At 43.0% G+C, this 25,695-nt stretch overlaps 1 protein-coding gene across 1 annotated transcript in view; it reads right to left on the reverse strand.

Annotated features, from left to right (window-relative positions):
• The window catches only part of atg9a (ATG9 autophagy related 9 homolog A), a 31,228-nt gene extending 8,829 nt beyond the window's left edge, over positions 1-22,399 (reverse strand). Inside the window, exons 1-13 of the mRNA XM_084309998.1 lie at positions 22,261-22,399; positions 21,897-21,998; positions 15,813-15,964; positions 15,019-15,062; positions 13,484-13,548; positions 9,463-9,615; positions 8,391-8,532; positions 6,811-6,951; positions 5,810-5,930; positions 4,464-4,639; positions 3,064-3,186; positions 2,307-2,494; positions 196-349 (exon numbers count right to left, since the gene is read on the reverse strand). Of these exons, the coding sequence (XP_084166124.1) occupies positions 196-349; positions 2,307-2,494; positions 3,064-3,186; positions 4,464-4,639; positions 5,810-5,930; positions 6,811-6,951; positions 8,391-8,532; positions 9,463-9,615; positions 13,484-13,548; positions 15,019-15,062; positions 15,813-15,915 (1,410 nt within the window). The 5' untranslated portion in view covers positions 15,916-15,964; positions 21,897-21,998; positions 22,261-22,399. The remainder of the gene's footprint in view (positions 1-195; positions 350-2,306; positions 2,495-3,063; positions 3,187-4,463; positions 4,640-5,809; positions 5,931-6,810; positions 6,952-8,390; positions 8,533-9,462; positions 9,616-13,483; positions 13,549-15,018; positions 15,063-15,812; positions 15,965-21,896; positions 21,999-22,260) is intronic.
• Positions 22,400-25,695: the final 3,296 nt, after the last annotated feature.

Genomic DNA, 25,695 nt, shown 5'->3' on the forward strand with positions numbered 1-25,695 from the left:
AGAGATGGACAATATCGGTATAGGTAAAAAAGCCAATATCGAGCATCCCTACTTAAAATGTATTATTGCAGCGGCAAAAGGCGCAGTGGACATTTTTGGGTGCACCTAAATTATGTGCTGGTGCACCTAAATGAAAAAGTTATGCGCACTGGTGCAACCAATGTAAAAAGTTAGTCTGGAGCCCTGGATACTCACAGCCTTGTACTGGAAGAGCTGGGAGAACTGGTTGCGGGTCTCGTATCTGTGTGCGTTGCCCTGCCAGTGGTCTGGCATGTAGTGGATGTGAGCCAGGATCACACGCAGCAGCTGCTCCGTACAAAACACCAGGTGCTTATCAGGAATAAACGACCTGAAGAGAAGGAAAGAAGAAGAGAGAAGGAGAGAGGAACAGAGTTTGAGTTAAGAGATTGGAAACGTGAAGGTAGGGATAAGAAACTTTATAATACTAATAATAATAAAACTACTAACAAGCAACACCAACAAAAAGAAACTGAAAAAAATTAAAAAGGCCAATTGCTGGAACATGCAAACATGTATGTTTAAGATAAGATAAGATATTCCTATATTGATCCCCTTGGGGAAATTCGGGGTTGTACAGCATGGGGGTACAGGTATGGGCAGGGTAATAGTAAAATACATAAATATAGACCATACAATTATATATGAATATAAAAATATGATAAAAATAAACAAAAAAATAAACAAATTGATTATATTATACGTTACAATAAATATAGTCAATAAAATAATTAGAATTTTAATATATACCGTAATTTTCGGACTATAAACCGTGCCTTTTTCCCCATTTTTCAACCCTGCGGTTTATATAACGGTGCGGCTAATCTATGGATTTACGTCACACACGCAACAGAGTACCGTAGTATTCTGTGCAATGCGCCAGTCAATTTAAGTACATGCAAACGGTCCGTGAAACCCGGACATTTTCATGAATTTATAAACCCCCCCCGGACGGCCCGGACAGGGCGTGAAAAGAGGACATGTCCGGGCAAAAGAGGACGTCACCCTAGTCCAGTGCAACTTATATATGTACACATCATTCAATTTAGCTGCTGCGGCTTATATTCAGGTGTGCCTTATAGTCCGAAAATTACGGTACTAAGAGCAAGAGTAAAAGTAAACAGTATACAGAAGGTGCAGTATACACAAGGTGCCCTAACTGACATGATATACGTCATACGTTGTAGTCCGTGCAGGTTTTGGTGGTTAAGTCAGACACACTTAGTGGTTTGTCTGCATCACTTGACCTTAAAGCAGCGGTTCTCAAAATACGGGTCGCGGGTCATTTGATCCCCGTTCTAAACACTCGCTCGGAGCTGCCTGCGTCTCCCTGGCACAGCTGCCTACGTTGGAATTGCAATGACAATCGAATCCTGCAAGATGGCAGTATCGCCTACCTTTTGAACTGGGGATATCAGTTGTCTTCCAGTACTGAGTTACCTCCGGCTGCTTCTGCCTTGAAGTGGATCAGGACATAGCAATCGGTCGGAGATTTGGTGCCTCAGACCTATTCTTTCCCGTATGATGGCCATGCCCAATATACGCGAGTAATTGTGATCGCCATGGGACGACTGGGATTTATTCATTTTGGAGTACCTTCTGACTGAGGTAAGGTCTATCTTAGGTAACCTGCTGGTATTTTTTTAACCTAAAACATGCTTCTGTACCGATCAGTGTCGTATTTTACCGGACCTAAAACATGCTTTTGGTAACGATCGCCAATTTTCGAGGTAAAACTACCCCCCCCCCCCCCCCTCCCCCCTTGATGATTTTGTGAAGACACATATGTATATGGTATATACCTTTGATTTGTAAGTATTTGGAGTTTCAGGCGAGCGACCCGAACGATTTGGGCATAATGCATAGAACGCGTCATATCTCGCAATCTAGGAAAAAAGACTGGCTTATTTTGGTAAGGGGCGATGTTTAGCATGGAATAGCGCACAAACTAAAGTATGTAGAAATGAACTGGTTAGTCAGTGTTGGACTATGAACAATGCCTGTCAAATGAGCCATACTATTGTCTCCATAGCTATAATACAGAACACACGATGGGTCCGCAAACATCGCTAAAATGGTCAATAACGCTGGCACCATTGAGTAGAGATGGGAAAACAGCGTGGCGGTCAATGAGTTAAAGCAGTAGTTAACTGTAGCAAGATGGCCGCCAGTGAACTACGCGGGAGACTCCACCTTGCGCCATCTAGTCTTTATATATATCTATGATTATAATAATCTACAACAGACAGCAGCCCGACAGGCAGGCAGGCAGGCAGACACCCCCCTACCTGCAAACTGTGATACACACTCCGAGCAGCGTGATGGATGAGAGGACGTGCTCCACTGCTAGGACATCCTCGTCGTAGATGGTGAGTGCGAAGAGAACCGCAAAGAGAGACCCAGCGAAGAAGGCCACATTCTTAGCCACCACGGTCAGCAGCGGGGAGAGGAAACAGTTCATGTACTTGGATGACGCCTGAAGAGAAAGACAGGAAACAGTTCATGTACTTGGATGACGCCTGAAGAGAAAGACAGGAAACAGTTCATGTACTTGGATGACACCTGAAAAAAAGGATAGGAACAGAAGAAGAGGGCAATGAAAGAAATAGAGATGATCTCGTATCTGAACAGCAGTAGCATAGTAGCAGTAGCATAGTAGCAGTAGCACATCACATTCACACTCCCAAGTGATTTGGATTGCCTCTACAAAAAGCAGCTAAAGACTGTGTTGTTCAAACAGGCTTTTTGGCTAACTATGTCTGTGTAAATCTTTTATGTCTTTTTTTTTTTATCCGTTTATTTTTTCCGTTCACGTTTTACTTACTTTCTTTTTAACATGCTGCTATCCTTGCACTCTGTTGATGTTTTTATATGTGAAGCACTTTGTGACCCTGGTCTGTGAAAGGTGCTATATAAATAAACCGTACTTACTTACCTTACTTACAACTGCAAATACACGGGCTGTCCAAGAAATCTCCAAGCTGAGTTACATGGTTCTTGAGTGCAAGGGTTCATTATTGTTGGCTATGAGGCGGCAGGGATTACCTTGTAGCCCTTACTGAGTCGTGACTTGAGCTCGTGGTCCAGCTCATTGAAGTGACGAAGGTAACACCGGCCATAGAGAGACCAGCACCGTGCTCCCAGAGAGCCCGGCTCCCGTTTGATCACCTACCACACAGAGACAGACAAAGACAGAATGAATAGAATGATAGACATAGACAGAACTGCTAGGTAGATAGAATAGGAGAAAAGAACAAATCGACCAATATGAATTTTTTCCAGCTGATACGGATAACATCAAGTGACGCCTTTGAACTTTTTCTGTCAAAGTTTTCCTCAACTTTGGAGCAATATCTAGCACTTCTTTCAGTAATCTAGCATTACATGATGGTTGATATACATGGATTCCTTGCAATCTCTAGTTTAATACCATACCTATAGCCATCTATAGCTCTAGCCACCCAGAATATCGCTAACCTTTGGATATAAAATATTGCAGATCTTTGATGAACTTAAAAAAAAGAAAAAAGGAGTCTTGAAAAGGCGTGGGTCGCCTTATATTCAGGACAATGCGTCGACCCCTCATTGACACACAGAACAATAGAACAACATATAGAGAGTATGGCAGTTGACCCCTTGTTGACAGATAGAATGATAGAACTATTTTCCATTGTCTGTCATTTCTCAGCCTCCCCAGTTAGTATCTAGCTAGATTAATAAACGTAGTGTAAGTGGTAATAATCAAAGAATCTGGATAAAATCATTGCTTTATCCGTCTGATTCAGATGACGCTGTTGGACATTTTGAGCCTCTCGGCTCTCGTGGTCCATATATGGGCATAAGTGTGTGCCTGCCCATGACACAAGGACTTCCCCAGTCTGGAGGCCAGACTGTAGACAGTATCCACGTGGTGCATTGAGCATTGAGCAACGCCATCTGTTGAAGACTTCTGCTTAAACTGGTGTGAACACAGGCTGGTTCACCAGAAAGCACCAAGGTTCTGAGAGACTCCAGAACGGAACCAGAAAGCGGTAACAGTGTCAAAGTAAACTGCTCTTATACAAAGTGCAATGCGTGTGAGACACCACTAGGGACTGAGTGGCTAACAGTGAGTGAGTGAGTGAGTGAGTGAGTGAGTGAGTGAGTGAGTGAGTGAGTGAGTGAGTGAGTGAGTGAGTGACATTGCCGGTATAAAATGCTTTGAGTCTAAAAATGTCTATGGCAGTGCTTCTCAATCCTCTCCTCGAAACACCCCAGCCGTTCCATGTATTTGTTAAATTCCACCACCAGCACACCTGATTCAACTTAACAAGCCCTTTATTAATTGAATCAGGTGTGCTGGTGGTGGAATTTAACAAATACATGGAACGGCTGGGGTGCCTCGAGGAGAGGTTTGAGAACCACTGGTCTATGGTGTAAACAATGTTGATCTTTCAGCTTCTTACCTCCGTATAACTGAAGAAGGCATACAGTATTTGCCACACCAGAATGACCGGGCACAGCAGTAGGTTGGCGATGCCTAGCCACAGTATACGAGATGCCAGCTTTTCTGCCAGCTCCAACCGGTTGCCTCCTCTCTTGTACTCCGGCTTCAGGCTCCACTCGTTCTCAAACAGAGAGCCTGGAGGTGGAGAGAGGAAGAACAGAGGAGAGGAGGTAAGATGACGTTGAATAAAGACCGGTGATATAAATATGATGCATATATGCAGTATATGTTATGGTAAAATGTGGTAAAACTGTGAGTTTGGCACGTTTCTCGGTTAATGTACACATACACATAACGCAGCGGCCCGCCTGATCTCCAATCTACCAAAGTCAGCCCACCTCACCCCGCTCCTCAGAAAGCTGCACTGGCTTCGGATCGCCGCACAAATCCGCTTCAAGGTCCTTGACCTGGCGTACCGTGCAGCGAGGGGAATGGCGCCCTCCTACCTCCGGTCAAAACTAGGGATGTCCGATATTATCGGCCTACCGATATTATCGGCCGATATTGGCATTAAAATGTGATATCGGAAGATATCGTTTTTACATTTCTATAACCTTTATTTACCCAGGCAAGCAAGTAAGAAAAAAATTCAGATTTTATTTATTGTCAAAAGTATGCATAATGTTATGTTAATTCCACAACAAGACATATGTAATGTTAATTACCTGAAATTATTCATTTTTTTGGCGGGGGAAACCCTGCATATATCGGTATCGGTTGATATCGGTATCGGAAATGAAGAGTTGGACAATATCGGTATATCGGTATCGGTAAAAAAGCCAATATCGAGCATCCCTAGTCAAAACCCTACTCTCTGCATCTTGTGGCCGCCTCAGACCCACTCCTATCTGAGCTCCTGGAGGTGTGGGGGGGGGGGGGGGTTATCAAAACGAAGCAGGCTACCCCTCTTACTTACTGTCTTTTTACTGTACCTTAATACTATGCTACTACTCTTATACTACTACCTATCTTGCTAAAATGTCTATACTATTATGCACTCAACACTCAAGCTCAACACTATTTGATGAACAATGCCACTGACCCTTAGCTGCCAGAGATGTACCCCGTCCCCTACTGGTGACATGTTGTTCACAAGTGTGTACATTGATACACCATGGGGGTTGGTGAATGTGCACATTTCCCAGGAAGTTTTTAAACACACATACATATGGTACATATAGACACATACATGTATGCATACATACATACATACATACATACATACATACATACATACATACATACATACATACATACATACATACGCGCACGCACATACACACACATACACACACACACACACACCTGGCCCCCAAAAGAAGATGAGCTCAAAGTTGTACTTGAGGCCCCGGGTGTAGAACACAACCTCCCCAAGCAGAGGAGGTCGGATACGCACAGGAAGAAGAGACTTATTCACCATGGCAACCTGGAGAGACAGGAAGAGGTTTGAGGTGACATCTAATTAGAATATTGTCTGTGACAGTTGGCTGTGACAGTGGGAAAGGATCTGTATAAGAGACGATGTATCAACTCTTAAAAGGGAAACTCCATGGACAAAGCACCTTCCTGGTAGAACCATTGGTTTCGCAGAATTTAGCTTTGGCGGGAGGGTGATGTGAATTTTTAAGTAAAACTACCAAAGAGAAGGGGAGATTGAATATCCCGCTCCCCACCCTCATAACTATATCAAAGAGAAGAGGAAAGACAGGCAGGAAATGTAATAGGAGGATGTCCTCACTGAGAACGCATCATTCATGTCATTAGAGAAACTGACTTGTGCCGAATAGCAATCAACTGCTTAAATATCAGGAATGTCAATTTCAATATTGTAAACAGAATATTTTCTCAATTTGATGTCAAAACTAGCCAAATCGTTACCCTAGTTTACCCTCGTATTTTGTAAATACTAAAAAAGAAAAAAGGTGAAATACGTCATCAGCATGCAAAATATAACACAAATCCCTTTTAGAGAATGACATTCCGAGTTTTAAATGTCAATATGTTATCTAAATTGCTCAACCAAATAAGCCTCCTCTACTTTTACTTGTATAAACAATTTTACAATTCATTCCATTAATTTCATAGAGACCCTTGTCTGCTTATCTTCCCAGAGCTGGTGACGGACATGGCCAGGGAGCCCAACGCCTCTGCTCCTCCCCGCCTCCGACTATATCTCAGACATTGCTTGAGAAAGTGAAAGTACACCTCTCCATTTGTTCTATTTAGACGGAGCATACGTAGATCAACATGTCCCTTTAGATTATGCAAGTGCACGCACACACACACACACACACTCACACACTCACCATGTAGTTCTTGAAGCGCAGGATGCGGTGGTAAATGTCGAGCTCACTCAGCTCCTTCTTGTGGATGCAGATCTGATGCTCCTTCTGGATCTCCACAATCCTGGCCTGGACCTCCTGCCACGTCACGTAGGGAAGCTCGGACTGCAGGGCACCAGCACAGCGGGGGGGGGGTTAGGGGTCGGGGGGGGGGGGGGAAGGGTGTATTCATTTTACGTTTCTAGGCAACAGGGATACTTACCACTGCTGTATTACCACTTCCCCCGTGTGTGCAAAGCGGTACTCAGAAAAGGGATATATTATCCTTCAAGGTTTGTGGATATTGAATGAAAAATGCCAGGCCCCTTGTTCCTTCTCTTTACAGATAGTTTGGTTACAGGAAGAACGAGCTGACTAAGCAGTTTTGTGAATATAGACCAGTGTTGTAGTATTCAAGTCCAGGACTCGGACTCCAGTGATTTTCAGGACTCGTGACTCTACTTGGACTTGAGCACTGATGACTTGGACTTGGACTCGAGCATTGACTGCATTCGGACTCGGAAGGTGCAGACGAGGACTCGGACTTGTTAATTGATCAATCGTTTTTTTTTTTTTTTGTAATAGGCCCTAATAATTTGGCATAACATATTGATGGCTAGTGCATTTGTTTGGCTATTGTGTCACAAAGTAAATAAACTTCCTTTGGAATGGTGTCATTTACGTTTAATGTAGACCTTTTTTTATTTGTATGTCAGCTCTTTGACAGAGTGGAGTGGACTCAACCTTGATTAGGGTAATGGGGACTCAACGCGGGACTCGACGCGGGCTCTTCTTTGGTGACCCGGACTCGAACACTGGGGACTCGAGACTCGACTCTGAACTCTAGATTTAGTGACTCTACTACAACACCGATATAGACACACTATTTATCTGGTTTGGGAATATCCTCATGAAGTATCTAATCTCTAGTATCTTTGCCTCGAAGCTCAGCAACAGGAAAAACAACAGCGAAGGGGGGGGGGGGGGGGGGGTCAATAATAAAGGGCTAGGGGTTAGGGGTCATACCGTATCCCTAACATAAGTTAACCTGTCATGTGGTAACTTGACACCTTTAGCTTCAGCGTACACAGAAGGCCTAGTAGGTATTGGACATGTCTTGAGAGAATATAAGCTACTGACTTGGAAGTAATGGTAAATATTAATGGGCGCTTGTTGTCAATTTGCATATTCATAGATCCTTGCATTCTCAATGGGTGTAAAGGTGTAGAGATGCTGCTAAGTTTATTGAACAATTTGGTGGGGGAAAACGCTTTTCAAGGGTTTAAAATGCATGTGGAGGGGATCTTTAACTCTTTCACTACCAAAGGGTTAACCCTTTCACGGCGACAATATAGAAGGTTAACCCTTTCACTACCACACGACAAAGGGTTAACCCTTTCACAACCACATTACAGAAGGTTAACCTTTCACTACCACACTACGGACGGTTAACCGTCTGTAGTGTGGTAGTAAAAGGGTTAACCTTCTGTAGTGTGGTAGTGAAAGGGTTAAGGGATACAGTATCTAATACCTCTCCATGTGAGATGTGTTATTCTCCGACTCACCATGCTCATCTTGAGGGCGCTGGTGTAGAAGGACCGGATCTCCCAGTAACAGCAGACGTTGTAGATGAACTTCACCAGACGGTGCAGCCAGAACACACCAGAGATCACCAGCACGAACATCACAAACACGTTGTCTCGGATACTAGGAGAAGAAGGATGCTCGTTTTAAGTTTGATTTTTTTTTTTTTTTTAATGTCAAATGTACTTTGTATACAAATTAAGTACTGTATACTTCATCAGAGCATATATTTAGCATTTTTTTGCATTTGGTATTTTTAGATTATATATCAGATTATATATTAGATTATTAGATTATATATATTGTAACTATATTTATTGTAGGGCAAACATAACTGAGAGGGGATACATGTATACCCTCATCTTGCACCTTGTTGCCCATATGCGCATGTCCAGAGTTAATTATATTGTTAACACTGGCTTTTTTTTATTCTATTTTAATTTTTATTTCTCCACTGTACTATAATTCTATGACCTGTATCATGTCTTCTACTACCCCTACCTCCCCTCCCCCTCCCCCATGCTGCTATGACGGCTGAATTTCCACATCACACAGGTCTAGGTCACATCTAGGTTTGTGTTAAAGGGCACAAAACAGTTTTGCACACATTCATTTTGATAGTTATTGAGAGTATATGAGTTTGAATATGGCCACCAGTGATGTCATCGGGGGGACATTGAATCCTTGTGTTGTGTTCATTACAGCACCATGAAATGATAAGGTAGCAGTCCCTATAAGACAAGGTATTGCTATTTCTTCCTATCTACGTCATTTCGTGGCGCTGTAATGAACACAACACAGGGATTCAATGTACCCGATGACATCACCAGTGGCCATATTCAAACTCAGTTACTCTCAATAACTGTCAAACTCAATTAATGTGTGCAAAACCATTTTAGAGTTTTTGGACGTGTGTGAGATTATGTGCAAAATAAATCATCATTGGTTGTTTTTGGGGGGGGGGGGGGGGGGGGGGTGCCCCTTTAACACCCCCAACACTAGGAGAGATTATTACCAGCTGTTGCATTTTTTCTTCCTTCTATTTCTACTCACCGGGCGCTGCAGACGTCGATGGGGAGGAAGGCATCAGGCAGGGTGACTTTAGAGGAGTTGGTGTGGTTCATCACAAACTTGTTGGCAAAGAGGATGTCATAGTCCACACAGTTAGTGAGGAGCACTGTGAAGCCCACCACGAACAACAGCTGACTGAGAGAGGGAGCGGGAGAGAGTCAATTCGAAATTTTATTTGAAATAAGTAAATTCCACTGAAGAAATTAAGATTCACTTTTCATTAGAAAATTCAACACAGTGACTTATGCATCATGTGACTATCTTGTTGTCCCGATTGCCATTTCTCCTCAAGCTTCAGTGGTGATTATCAGCGAAGGGTAGGGAACGCAACGGTATGAGATTTGAAAAGGCTTACTGTTCAAAACCGTGGTTGCTTAATGCCGCTGTGCACCTTATTAAATGTGGTATACCGCTACATCCCTAGTCAAGAGTCGAAGCTTCTTCCCGTAATCAAAGTTTCAAAGGGGTGGGTAGATGAGAGCTATGGGGTAGATGAGTTGTAATGACTAAATGTCTGAGAAGAACTAATTTTCTAAATAAATGTGGAATATCATTTCTATAAGCTATATAGCTACATATGCCGATGTAGTCGCATTTTTGGAGTGGTACATTAAATATATGTACAAACATTAGAATCTTTATTTTGAAGCGTTGAAGTTTCAAAGTATTCGGGTCAGCCTTACATTCTTTTTAATACAGTACATTCCTGATCAGAAAACCACATTTTCTATTTCACAGCATTTTCACTCCGACTCATGCATATGCCTCGTTACACTTGCATAATAAAGCACAAGGAGGTATTGTAATCATTTGTGTCCTTCCATAACCAGGATAACTCAAAATTTCTTCTCCAACTTGGCTCAAACATGGCGGACAGATTGTCAGCACTTGGACCGACATTCACTTAGCATAACCTGTCCTTTTCCACTACTAGGGCATCATTTATACATGGGCCTGAATTAGCCTGGTATAAAAAAGGGGGGGAAATGTGGAAAAATGTGAGGATGAAAACATTGTGATGCAGCTGGAGCTGGAGCCAGAACGCCAGCCGGTCCTCCAAATAACGCGCTACAGTCTCTACGTCATCCGACAACCATCTATAGATGATTTCACCGGAATTCGGTTGCTAGGGGAACAGTTTGGACTAAAATGTATTTCCTGTCAAGTTATTCCATTAGCAAACATTTGCAACAGCAAATAAATATGGGTATTTTTCATTTAGAATCAATCAATCAATCAATCAATCAGATTTATTTATATAGCACATTTAACATGACACATGTCAACCAAAGTGCTGTACAGAGGGTAGATACACATAGATACATCTAGACAACAATCACATCTCTGTTTTACGGGAGGGCACACAGGCAAACACACAGGAAAACAGGGCATGAGTCAGTGAACAATGGGAAAAGCTAATAGGTAGAAGTGGGTTTTGACTCTAGATTTGAAGGCATCTATCGAGGGGGCAAGCCTAATGGAGGTGGGGATGCTGTTCCACAGTTCAGGGGCTGCGATCCAACATTTAACGTCATCAAGGCAGCACATGAGACTGTTAAGACAAAAGATCAGACACATTTTTGTCCTAGCTCCACTTAAGACATTTTCGGGCCGATTTTGGGATTCGCCAACGGTCCCTTCTCCTGGATTCGGTCTTAACTAAGATAAGGATTTAGGAGTGCTGAAGAGCAGTCGTAAGTCGGACAGACTGGTGTGCGCAGTGTTCTTATTTGGGAGGAATCGTGGTGATTTCGTTCATGTCAACTCTACAGGCATCCTTGGAATTAATGAATCATAATAATAATAAATATGACAATATTTGTATGATAGAAAATTTTGTTTTCCATTTAAAGTCATGCCTGAAGAGCATGTCCAAAAATAAATAAAAACACTACACCAACACTGCAAATGACAGTGGATAAATAAATAAGAACTAAAGCTAATCGCGTGGATATATCTATAGTGGAATAGACTGTATTAATATTCCATATTTATACCGTCTTGCTCCTGGCCACCTGTTCAGCGCACACACACACACTGCGTGGCATGTCCGCAATCGTTTGAGGTTTCAGTCAAGCGCATCACCGCTTACCAATTTCCTACATTTCTCATGGCAGTTTACTACATTTAATGCAGGTCGATGTCAACCAACACGCCGAGCAGTGCGACACCGGTGCACGACGCCTCTGTGGAGTCTGGTCCGCTCACTCCCGACTCTGTGGCGGCCTTAACCCTTTAATCGCCAAGGACGCGCTAACACGTCATTCCCTGCCATGCGTAATCTGCCAATGACGCCGTAACACGTCATTGAGATAAATATTTCAAAAATCTGTGATGGCAATCATATTTCTCCCGCGGAGACTTGAGATCCCCTGTTGATCTCCTCTCAACTCTCCATCGGTTCAAGAGCGCCATCTGGTGGCCGATCGGCGGATCGCCCAAACAGCAAACCGGAAACGGGTGCTCATCCAAATTCGGTCCGACCACTCGCTATAGCTCCCGGGGCTCCATCTTGACACACTGGATAATCAATCGCTCGCCCTAACTCAATAAACAACATGATTTGGACGTATATACTATTATACAACCTGGAGATGGATAGCATATTTCAACATCCCATAATAGCAATCTTTTTGCTCCACGCTCATCGCCCAACAGCCCGAGGAGACTGGGGTAAGTTTCAGTGTTTATTATTACAGTGTTCGATACAAACTGCTCTGATGATCATATCACCCACACTACATGAATCATCTAACGTTGGCCACGGAATTATAAACGCCCCCCCCCCCCCCCCCATCCGGTCAACATCAGATGATGAGTAGTAACTTCTAGAAGCACGTACATTTGAAATTTTTTATCTGGCGCAGATCGCTATCAAACTGTATTTGATCATCAATATAATGCATTTAGGGCTATAAATCACGTTCTGCAGAATGCTGCAGAAAACGATAAAAACATATTTATACTTTAGACCGTATTTTAGTATGAATATGTGAATGAAAAAGTAGAACGTTGCTACATCCTAAACGATAGCTAATTGATGTTGAATGGGCCATAGTAATGTCAATTTAGCAATACAATTTAAAAAGTTATAGCCCTGCAAAGAAGGGGAACTTCTCCATAGACAAATAGAGCTGGCAGAGGATGGTATAAGGATGTACATAAGCGTGGCAGAGAAAGGGTTAAGATGCCATGCTAAGATGTGTACTGTACTGTAGAACTACAGTATGACTACTATAGGGCAGCGCAGTATCTGTGATCTCCTAATAAAACAAGTCATCCGGTCCGCTCACAGTATGCCCGACTCTGTGGCAGCCTTAAGATGTCATGCTAAGATGTGTACTGTACGTACTACTATAGGGCAGCGCATACAGTATCTACCATCTCCTAATGAAACAAGTAATTAGAATATAAGCCTACTGTTTATTCATTACACACGTATACTATACAGTATGTGCGTGTGTGTGCGGCGCGCTGAGGCAGGTGGCCAGGAGCACGCAACAAGACGGTATAAATATGGAATATAAATACAGGCTATTCCACTATAAGTATAGTCTGCTGTATGATGACAATACATTTGAATATAATCTAATTTTGATCCGTTGCAAAGCGCTTCCTCGCTACCTGTTGAATACGGGGCAATGCAGATGCTTGTTTTGCACAAGACCCTTGCATTATAATGAGCTGGAGGGGCGTGTCTGTATGCAAATTAAGTAAACGGGAACGCGTGTTCCAGTTTGTGAATGAGTGACGTATCTCATTCAGGGGATCGCAGCTGAGATAATTTGGCAAGTTAAGACAACCTCGCCGCGTTGGTGGATCCGGGTGTAATTGTCATCGACTTTCTCATACGACCTTCCAAGGAGGTTGTCGTAAGAGAAATCTTAAGACAATGTTGGTGAATGAGGTCCAGTGTTATTTCCTGTCAGCTATTGCATTAGTAAACAGGAAATACATTTGGGCCAATTAGAATTGATGTTGTCAAGGTAGAAAAGACACTTACACCAGCTCAAGCATCTCTCCCAGTAGCATACAGGTGAATCCATTCTTCTGATGCAGGTTGTAGACGTGTGGGAGGTTAAGGACAACACATTAGGGAACCAAGGTGGCAGACTGTATTTGGGTCCTTCATAATCTTACCGCACACTACAAAGTATCTCCATCTGGGCGGCTAAGTGGCGCAGTGGGCAAGGCGCTCGCCACTAACGCAGGAGATGCTGGGTTCGAGCCCAGCTCTCGGCGTTGCTTCCGGCTTGGCTGGTGGTTCATACTAATACAATTGGCAGTATTAGGGGGTGGGAAAGCCGGTGGGTGGGGATCGGACATTGTGGACAGCGACTCCTACAGGTCGGTTGGTGCGCCTGTACAGCAGAATCAGGAAGTATCGGAGGCAGTGTGAGCCTCCCACGCGTCTCTACATTTCGTAGCTCCATTTCTGCAGACCCCTCTCTGATTGGCCCACGCCTGTTTCTACACTGGTTAAGCTTAGGCACTCTTTCGAAGTTGGTTAAGGTTAGAGTTTGTCTTAGAGCGTGACGGCAAGTTCTTTCGACGGTTAAGCTTAGGCACTCTTTCGAAGTTGGTTAAGGTTAGAGTTTGTCTTAGAGCATGGCGATAGAACGCCAGGTAGTTTGCAGGCTGTTCGACGCGGAAATGGGCAAAGACACAGCTCGTCACGCGATTGGGCAACAGTGGCCAATCAGAGAGGGGTCTGCAGAAATGGAGCTACGAAATGTAGAGACGCGCCTCCCACGCGTTACTCCTCGCCACTGAGCGATCACGCTGTACAGGTGAAAAGATGCGACGGCTGCCTCCTCGTGTACCGGAGGGGACACGTGATGCAAGGCTTCGTCCACATTGCAGCCGACCAGTGGGAGGCATGGTCTAGCAACGTTCGAGACAGGGGAGGGAAGAATTGGATCATACGAAAATTGGGATGGGAGAAAAATAGAAAAATGGGGAGAAAAAAAAGTATCTCCATCTTAGCAAGCAATAAAATGTTGGTAGTGATTCTTACTACAGGCTTTCAGACTAACACAATACATAGAGGCAGAGCCACAATGACAAATAAAATAATTTAAAAAAAATAGTTGTTTGGAGTTCTAGAAGGAGAGATATTCACAAAAACAGTACACAATGAGGACCTCTTTTTACTTTCTCAATCAATTTGAATTTTTCCTTCTGAAATGTCCCCTTTGGCTGTTTTGGTTTATAAAAAGATTTTAAAAAATTTAAAAAAATTAAATGGCTTGATCCTCCAATCGCAACTGTTGCTGACGGAGGATCAAGAAAAGAGGGTGGGTTTGAAACAGATAAATTGACGCCACCCTCCTTCCACGCACAAGGAAGACGCTTAGTCCAGCCATATACTGTAAACCTTTTGTTTTCCTTTTAAAAAGGTGGGGATCATTCAGAGGCAGGATCGTACCATTAGGAACACATGCCATCAGCACATCAATATAGATCAATAAAATGACGACTGCGCTCTTTGGTTGGTAAGTAGGAACTGAAATAGGTAACAGAAAATGAGAAGGATATCCGCTGGAAGAACAGGTCCAGGTTTTCTATATGATGCCATTGGGCTGAAAAAAAGGAACATTAGATTAGATTCAAATTCATTGTCATGAGCACAAGTACAGAAAGCATCTGCTGACAGATATACCAGGTCTGTTGTTAGAGGGGACTGTGTAGTTCCAAACAGGAGGTCTGCTTTTAGTCAGGCAGCCTTTTCTGTGAGAGCAGCCCACACCTGGAACAGTCTGCCAACGCGGGTCAGGGAGTATCAAAGATACATTTAATTTAAAATCATGGTTGAGAGATGGTCAAGTGTGCGACCATTTTAACTGAGGGGTTGTGATGTATTTTAGTCATGTGTGATTTATCAGCAGGCTTGTAACCTACTGATTCCTACTGTGTTTGAATTATTGTATTGTGTTTTAATTATTGTAGTGCTCATGTCACCTGCCCCAGAGACTACAGTTGAAAATGAAATGCTAAACTGGCATATTTACAGTAAATGTTCCTTAATATGCACCGTCTCTGTATTTTAAACCAATAAATACAAATACAGTACAGCGAATAGAATTAACAAATAGGCCTGATTGATAATAGACAACTGTGTGTTCCTTATGCTTTCAGCAAATAATACATTGAAGTTTGTTTTTGTTATGATAAAAAAATTATCCGATCTGTGACTCAAAACCATGATATGATCCCGACCGTGAATTTTGTGATCTGCTGCACCCCTAGTTGCAAGACAATGATGACAGGTTTGAATTTAGAAGGGTTTGGGATTTGATTGTCATTTGTATGAGGGGGGGTGCATGTATTACATTTGGCTCCTTCAGGCACGTGCACCAGTAGGTCCTCCTCTCCTAGGGGAGAGTCGCTGTAGGATGCCTCCAGACGCTGGTATTCTGTGTCAAAGTGCGTCATGGTAACACCAACTTCACTATCACCTAGCAACCCAGCCTTCTGCTACAAGCTGGACCACAAAGACAGAGAGAGAGAGAGAGAGGGAGAGCGAGAGATGGTTAGGAGAACCAGATAAGGGGAATTAAATGAGGAAGGCAGGTTATAAACCATACAAAAAAGCAGTAAGATGGTTAATTATAAACCCTGTTTGTCACAGTCACTCACACCCAAGGCCAAAAGACCTCCTGTAACTTCTATAATGGAAGACACTCGTAGAAGGTAATCCATTGCCTTCTCAACGAACTACAAACAACTAAATAGAAAACTAGATGTAGACAGAAAGATGTGTGGACAAATGTCCAAGACTTCCCAAGTATGACTACGGTTAAAAAATTATATATAATAATAATACAAATCAAAACACCCAATGGGACACACAAAACACGAAATTCCAGAAAAGTAAATAATCAATATTACATTAACACTTTGCGTGCCAACAACGCTATGTCATTAGTTCATGCCGACCGTTGAGTGCCAGCGACGACAAATAGCATTTAAAAAAAAATTAGCGATTTGCATTCATATTTCATCAATCTAGTCTCACGTTAGTGCTGCAAACTCTCTGAGCTCCATTGGGAAAATACCGCCCCCTATCGTCTCTCCCTGTTGTACTGCACCCCATTGGATTAGACTGATTGAAACACATGGGGGGGGGAATCCAGTTTCCCCATTTTACTTCTCCGGCAAGCCATCCCAGAGGATCCAAGTCATTGCCGAGCCGCAAAACAGCGTGGAATACATATTTCCAGTACCCAGCGCTGAATCAATAAACACGATCGATATTTGGAATGGCGATCAGGAATTGGAATAATCTTTTTGGAGAACATCTGATCTGAGGTAAGGAATCTATTTGACCAGTCTTGGGATAATCAGATCTGTTTTCACAGAGATATCAGCGTGTGCCATGTGTGTGTGTGTGCTGATCAGGAAATGAGTGGTAATTTGATGGAGCAGCTTTTATAAGATTTCTGATCCACTGTGCCCCGGTCTCCCCTACTGTGAGGGCCGACGATCCACTCCACTGGTCAAATGACTTACTTGTGAGTAGTACGTCCGTTGATAAAGAAAAGCAATGTCCACAGCCGCTCCAGTGCAGTAAAGATATCCAAATGGTTTATTTGCAAAGTCTCTCTTTACAGAAGTGGTTCTAAATCTACTTTCCTAAATATTCCTGTAAATACTACAAATACTACTACACGTGGCTCCTACTAGCTACAAGTACTAATACAAGCTACAAGTACTACTACAAGTTAAGAAAACTGTATTTTCCCAGTCTCCAAAATCACTGCCGTCTCGACACATGAAAATTCCTTCGTAATGTGAAAGCCGTACATCCCCTTGCTGGCTTCTGGCTTCAGTCCATTGTTGAGTCCATCCTTTCGGTCCCGTTCAGTCTGGTCGAAGATGCTAACCTGCCATTCTGAGGAAACGCCCGCTTATATAGAGACCCAAATGTTCTAGAATGTTCGGTTATGACCTCATACGGTGCCATCACGAAGGTTCCAATACTGTGGTTCTAGAATGTTTCATGTTCTAGAAAGTCTATTACGACATCACCACCAATGTTCCAGTATGTCCTATGTTCCAGAAAGGTCTGTTATGACATCACCACAAACATTCTAGAAGGTTGTATGTTCTAGAATGCTCCATTATGACAAATACGACAGTTCCATGACTTTATCTAAATCCAATCGATTGAATTGATTGATTGAAAAGTTTATTAACAGATTGCAGAATGGGTACAGTACAGTACATCTCAATACATACAATTGTTAAGGGGATGCAGACCAGAGAAAGACTTTCGTCTTGTTTCCACCAGGGTCCCCCATTTTCAATTCATCATAACATATATGACATACATGACATACAGATAGACAGTACTGCTACATCTATACATTTATGACATATCAGATTTGCAAATACAGTACTGTTTGTGATACAAAAGTGTCCAGAAAAGGAGTGTATATACATTTGGCGTAGAAACTGTACATTGGAGGAGGTTGGTGGGGTGGGGTTGGGTGGGTTGGGTGAGGGCTGTACATTGGAGGTGGGGGGGGGGGGGGGGGGTTGGGTAGGGGACATACACACATTTTACACTGTACATTGGAATGTTGACAAAGCCTTACTTGGTCATTTACTGTACAACTAGGTTAGGACATTTGTAGGGGCCAGTTTCGAATTGCAGTCTCACGTAGGTGTTTTTTGAGAGTGTTTTTGAAGGTGGGTAGTGATTCACATTCCTTTACAGCTTTAGGCAGGGCGTTCCACATTGATGTGGCATAATTGCGAAACGTGTTTAGTCCCTTGTTTGAGCCGAATCTGGGTTTTACATGATTTGTGGAGCTCCCTCTGGTGTTGTGATCGTGGTATTCACTGACCTTTGGGAAGTATTTTGACATGTACATGGGTACCTTGGTCGCGTAGTGTATCTTGTAGACCAGGCCCATTGCAAGTTGCTGTACTCTGTCGTCTACTCTAAGCCATCCTAGGTTGTCAAAGTGGGCAGGGGTGAGGTGGGTTCTAGGAGTCAGGTCAAGTAGTAGTCTGACTAGCTTGTTTTGAGATGTTTGTAATTTGTTTTTTAGTGCCTTTGAGGTGCTTTGGTACCATGAGGTGCAAGCATAGTCGTAGTACCCTTGAATGAGTGCTCCTGCTAGAGTCTTCAGGGTATTCTTGTTTACCAGAGAGGAGATCCGGTACAAGAATCGCGTTCGTTGGTTGACTTTTTTTATTACATTGGATGCCATTTTGTCACAGGAAAGATTAGCCTCTAGGATGGAACCCAGGTAGGTAATTTCATCTTTCCTTGTGATAATATTGTCACCCACTGTAACCGAGAAGCCGTCGGTCTTGCTGAGTTTGTTATTTGAACCGAAGAGAATGGACTCTGTTTTGCCCATGTGTAATGATAGTTTGTTGTCGGCGAGCCATATGCAGATTTTGCCTAGTTCCGAGCTGAGGGCTTTTTCAACCTGTAACTTGTTCTTGTCAGAGACCAGCAGGGCTGAGTCATCCGCAAACAGGAACAAGTTGCAGTCACAAGCTGACGACATGTCATCAACCTTACACATTCATATAATACAATAACCTAAATATATATAGCTTTGGCTCTTACACCTACACATATACTATCGAAAACTATTCATAAATAGGCCGAAAAATGACAGTTTTTTGTGTATTCCAGAATATTCCAGTAAAGGGCGTTTATCACGGAATCTTTCCATTTTCCTGAAACTTTCAAGAAAACGAGGGCTTTTCAAAATGCTATAAAACGGAAACGAACCGATTAAAAAAACAATCCATTTCGACAATGTTGACTGCGAACAAGTCATTGATAAGCGACAGGCAGATTAGACACATAGGCATAATTTAAGACATAGATTATGCGTTCACAAATATGAGAGTGCTATCATTGAAGTGGATGGTGGCATTCAACCATGTTTTGAGACGGGGACCCGTGGCAACCAAAGTGTTGCAATGTATCAACAAAGGTTCCAACCTCGTATCTGCTGCATGCACCTGAATGAATGAATGAATGAATGAATGAAATGAATGAATGAAAACTTTATTTAACAGATTGCAGAATGGGTACAATACAGTACGGCTCAATACATACAATTGTTAAGGGGATGCAGACCTGAGAAAGACGTTTGTCTTGTTTCCATCAGGGTCCCCCATTTTCAATTCATATAGACATATATGACATACATGACATACAGATAGTCAGTACTGCTACATCTATACATTTATGACATACCAGATTTGCAAATACAGTACTGTTTGTGATACAGAAGGAGTCAAGAAAAGGGAGTATATACATTTGACGTAGAAACTGTACATTGGAGGAGGTTGGGTGGGGGGGGGTTGGGTACATTGGGATATTGACAACCATACTGGGTAATTTACATTGGAGGTGGTTGGGGGGGGGGGGGGGGGGGGCGGGGGGCACACTGTATAAACAAGTAACACTGTACATTGAGGGGGGGGGGAGGAGACACTGTACAAACAAACACAATTGTACATTGAACTATTGACAAAACCATACTAGGTAAATGACTGTACATTGGAGGGGGTTGGGTTAGGATATTTACAGGGGCCAGTGTTGAATTGCAGTCTCCCGTAGGTGTCCCTTGAGAGAGGTTTTGAAAGTGGGTAGTGATCCACATTCCTTTACAGCTTTGGGTAGGGCGTTCCACATTGATGTGGCATAATTGCGAAACGTGTTTAGTCCCTTATTTGAGCCGAATCTGGGTTTAACATGATTTGTGGAGCTCCCTCTGGTGTTGTGATCGTGGTATTCACTGACCTTTGGGAAGTATTTTGACATGTACATACATGGGTACCTTGGTCGTGTAGTGTATCTTGTAGTAGTGTACCAGGCCCATTGCAAGTTGTTGTACTCTGTCGTCTACTCTAAGCCATCCTAGGTTGTCAAAGTGGGCAGGGGTGAGGTGGGTTCTAGGAGTAAGGTCAAGCAGTAGTCTGACCAGTTTGTTTTGAGATGTTTGTAATTTTGTTTTTAGCGCCTTTGAGGTGCTTTGGTACCATGAGGTGCAAGCATAGTCGTAGTACCCCTGAATGAGTGCTCCTGCCAGAGTCTTCAGGGTGTTCTTGTTTACCAGAGAGGAGATCCGGTACAAGAATCGAGTTCGTTGGTTGACTTTTTTTATTACATTGGATGCCATTTTGTCACAGGAGAGATTAGCCTCTAGGATGGAACCCAGGTAGGTAATTTCATCTTTCCTTGTGACAATATTGTCACCCACTGTAACTGAGAAGCCGTCGGTCTTGCTGAGTTTGTTATTTGAACCGAAGAGAATGGACTCTGTTTTGCCCATGTGTAATGATAGTTTGTTATCAGCGAGCCATATGCAGATTCTGCCTAGTTCCGAGCTGAGGGTTTTTTCAACCTGTAACTTGTTCTTGTCAGAGACCAGCAGGGCTGAGTCGTCCGCAAACAGGAACAAGTTGCAGTCACAAGCTGACGACATGTCATTTGCATAAATTAGGAACAGTAGCGGTCCTAGTATGCTTCCTTGTGGAACACCACAGCTCACTGTGAGGGGGGGGGGATAGGGTACCGTTTACCTCCACCATCTGTTCCCTCCCCTCAAGGTAGGATTGCATCCAGCTCACTGATAGACTATCAAAACCAATTGCTTTTAGCTTGTCAATCAGAATGGAGTGATTGACCGTGTCAAAGGCCTTTTGTAGGTCCAGCATGACCATGCCGCAGTATTTGCCTGCGTCCACCTCTTGTTTGATGTGGTCATTCAAATAGAGAAGGCATGTGTCAGTGGAGTGGGATGTTCTGAAGCCAGATTGGAATTCGTAGATTAGATTTTTTTCCGCTAGGTACTTTTCGACCTGTTCGTAGACTATTTTTTCCATGACTTTCGAGATGGAGGTGAGAATAGAAACAGGGCGGTAGTTGCCTGGGTCTAATTTGCTGCCCTTTTTGTGCAGAGGGGTCACCCTCGCAATTTTGAAGTCCTTGGGGACGTGTCCCTTTTTTTATGGAGAGGTTTATTATGTGTGTGATGATTGGTGTGATGGCGGCTGCTGAGTCTCTGAGGAATTTGGAGGGGATGTTGTCATGGCCAGTGGCCTTGTTAGGTTGGAGGGCGCTCAGTTTATTGAGTACCTCATCTGTTGTTACCATTTCCAGCTTGAAGTCGTCCTTGCGGACCCCTAGGTTTTTGTAGTAAGCTACTATGTGTTCTACCCCATAAAGCCCTGAGTGGGAGGGTAGTTTGTTTACCAGTGTTGTGGCTATGTTTGTGAAGAAAATGTTTAAGTAATTGGCTACATCCAGCTTGTCTGTGATGAGCGTGTTGTCCGTGTGCATCAGTGTTCCTGTAGGCCTACATGTAGACATACAACAAGGTACCGTGCACCACGACACACACATTATAGGGTAACGTTGACGTTCTGTTTCTTACTTCCATCCATTCCAGTGCAATACGTCCTTTATGGTTTCGGTATTCAGACCAGCATTCCAACCTGCTGCGAGTGACATCTCCTTTCCTGCCGGACGAGCTGGGCTGCGAAAGACGATGTTATTATTATGGTTTAGGTGTTTTTATGATACAGGTCAGGTACACTACATTGTAATATGGACAGGCCCGACACATAGACAGTTGCCTAATAAAAAAGACCCACTGCGATTGATATCATGTGTTGTGATGACAGATCATCAAAGACACGATTATAGGATACGATATCTGGTGGTGTTGTTGTTGTTGTCGCGGGCAAGTGCCAGGCCCGTTTCTCTCACATAAACTAACATATGACTTATTATCTTACCTTTGGTTGTCTTTTCCTCTTAGACGGGTTGTAACAGATCATTCAAACCCTGAATCACTGTTTTCTTTTCTTTCGTAAATGTCTTGTTTTCGTTACACGCAGTGGCGCCTAGTCAGACACGAGTCGGTTTCATTTTCTAAACAGCCATCAGTAGAATGTCCGTTCACAGCGGATAGACAAGTACATTGTCCAATCAAAGGACGAGGCTTGTCACACAGGGAAGGTGATGACCAATGATATCATTCAGAGGTGGGATCTAAGAGTGCAGTGTCTAGATTGTCGTGTTTTTTTGTGGCACGCCCTTGAGTCACCAGCAGAGTTCACTGGGCTCTGTGTCTGTCTGTAATAACAATGGATACACTTTTAGTTTTATGACAAAATAAATCATTGCTTTTGTCGGCGAACTTAATGGCAGACAGATATGACAGATATTTCAATATGATGAATTGAAAATGGGGGACCCTGATGTAAACAAGACGAAAGTCTTTCTCTGGTCTGACTGCATCCCATCCAATTGTGTGTATTGAGTTGTACTGTATTGTACCCATTTTGCAATCTGTTAATAAAGTTTTCAATCAATCAAAACCCTACAGGAATTCTATCTGTACAGTACTTCTATCTGTACTAGTAAGAATAGGATATACTCCTACTAGTTACGCTGCTGGCCAGTAGTAGTCATATTGTCTCTATTTATATAATAAAACTCGTACATAATTTTTTTTAAAGATTCAAGAGGTTTATTTGTCACATACATACCAGGGCATACAGTGAAATGCGGGTGGCTATGCCCGCTTTGATTGTGCAATAATACTAAATAATAAAATAGACATACTAAAGTCCGGAGATAGTGCAAAAGAAGTAATAAAACTACTATACAATATAGTTTCTCTATAACATTATGCTATACTTGGCGGCTACGTGGCGTAGTGGGCAAGGCGCTCACCACGAATACTGGAGACGCTGGGCTCGCCTGTTCGAGCCCAGCGCGCCACATTGCTTTCAGTTTAGCTGGTCGTCCGTACTAATACACATTGGCCGTATTAGGGGGTGGGAAACTGATGGGTGGGGATCGGGCGTTGTGGACAGCGACTCCTACAGGTCGGTTGGTGCGCCTGCGCAGTAGAATCAGGAAGTGTCGGGGGCAGCGCGAGCCTCCCACGCGTTACTCCTCGCCACTGAGAGATCGAGCTGCACAGGTGAAAAGATGCGACTGCTGTTACCTCAAGTACCGGAGGGGACTTGTGCTATGTATGACTTAGTCCACATTGCAGCCGGCTTGTGGGAGGCAAGAAACAGCGTTCGTGACAGGGGAGGGTTGAATTGGATGATACGAAATTGGGATGGGAGAAAATATAGAAAATGGATAAAAAAAAACATTATGCTATACTTGCTATTTCTAAACTATACTACCGTATACAAGAACCACATAAGATATTTCCTTAAAGTGACCGTTATTTTCCTCGTTCCTTTAAAGTGTCCTTTCCATTTTGTTTATAGTGACCGTTTGTGTGTGTGTGTACAAATGCAGCATGTGTGTGCTCATGTGTACTTGTGTGTGTGGAGAGTTCAGTGTTCAATGTTCTGATGGCCTGGGGGGATTTTGTACCCAGTTTAATCACATGTAACAGTAAATGGAAATGTAACAGTAAAGTGCAACAGCAATATACAATGCGTATATTGCTGTTGCACTTTACTGTTACATTTGCACTCTGGTTGGATGCAAAACTTATTTTCGTTGTACTGTACTTGTCCTGTATAATGACAATACATTTGAATCTAATCTAATATTGTCATCTTCAAACAAGGCAATTTACTGCCACCATATGGCCATTTTCAGTACTAATTGCAATTATGTCAGAGGGTGGCTAGTCTATCACAGGATATAGGCTGTGGCTATATTCCATTGGCTGATTATTTCAATCGGAATTCCCACCCGCTCTGCTATCTATGACACTATTCGCAAGGGCACCATCCCTGGGCAACAGGGGATTCCTGCAGAACCGGAGAACCAATTTCTGAGCGGGGCTTGATGGCCTTGAGACTAGATAGGCGGGGCTTGAGGCTTGCTAAGCACTAGTGCGCATGCGGATGATGGGGGGGGGCTCTCTCTCTATTCAATTATTTAAGTATCCAAACATTGCGGATGAGGGGGGCTCTCTCTCTCTACGTTCAATGATTTAAAGTATCCAAACATTACATTATAAATACTAACTAGATAGTTGATGATAAACATTTAATTTCATTATTATCCGAAATATTCTAAAATCAAATTTTTTTACCCGGTGCACCCCAGACACAAACTTTGGTTACAATTTGTATAACTTTCATCATCTCCTCAGGAACTAGGCATGGTGGATAAACAGTTTCCACTGAAGGAAGCCTCAAGTTTTCTGGGAGCACAGCAGGGATCATCTTCATGCATGTACTCAACCATGCTCTGCAGTTTGCTTTTTGGTGGATAGTGCATGTCACAACAATCACCTTCTTCATTCTGTGATGCCTGTGGTACAGTGCTGGGATCCAACTCCTCTACAGAGATAGGAACAGCCTACAATATATTGTGAAAGTGTGCTCCAAAATAATTGGAGTAAAACAGAGAGACCTATGTTCTCTCTGGACGGACCAGGTGGTCAAGAAGGGGACGAGCATCCCCAAATCAACCTCTCCACGCTTTGTCTCAGCGGTTTTCGCTGTTACCTTCTGGCCGCCGTTATGACGTTCCACCAAGTAGGACCAACCTTTACGCCAAATCTTTTGTACCCTCGGGCTATCAGACTTTTAAACACAGACAGTAGTCTTTTCTAGTAGCCTTTTACACTTAGTTGTCCGTTTTTACTTTGACTGGATTGTGTATTGCATGGAATGTTGTTGTTGCCGTGCTGTCATTGAGATGTTTTTGTTGTTTGTTACTCGTAAAGCTACAAATATGAATTGCCCCATGAGTCAATAAAGTTGTCTGAATCTGAATCTGTCCTGAACAATTGACTGTCCGTTTGAAACAAGTGCCATTTTGCTATGTACTTGTGGATACATGACTTTTTGGGTTTGGTGCAACGACAGTGCCACATATTGATCTTGGTGTCGTACACAACCATGACTCTTCCAAATTGGCTGTACCATGAAACTTTGGGCTCATACACGGAAATGTACTTCTTTGACGGAGAGATTCCAGTTTTCAAAAAAACAGAAAGGGGTACATGTTGGGCTATGGCTAGGCTTTGATGAGTAAGGCAGTCCTCCTTCTTATCCTCACCAAACAATTTTTCTTTCACCATCCTAGTGAGCGTTTCTTCGGCTAGCAATTCAGTGGGAGTGGAGGATGTGCAGTAGTCAAGTGACCTCAGATGTATGCACCTCCAAGCGTGTAATGCACTCCTCCATGCCAACTTCATGTTATTTTGGCACTCCTGTGACTCACAACCAACATGATGGTTT

This window comes from Notolepis coatsorum, assembly GCF_963971535.1.
Source record: "Notolepis coatsorum genome assembly, chromosome: 3".
In the NCBI taxonomy this organism is placed as follows: Eukaryota; Metazoa; Chordata; class Actinopteri; order Aulopiformes; family Paralepididae; genus Notolepis; species Notolepis coatsorum.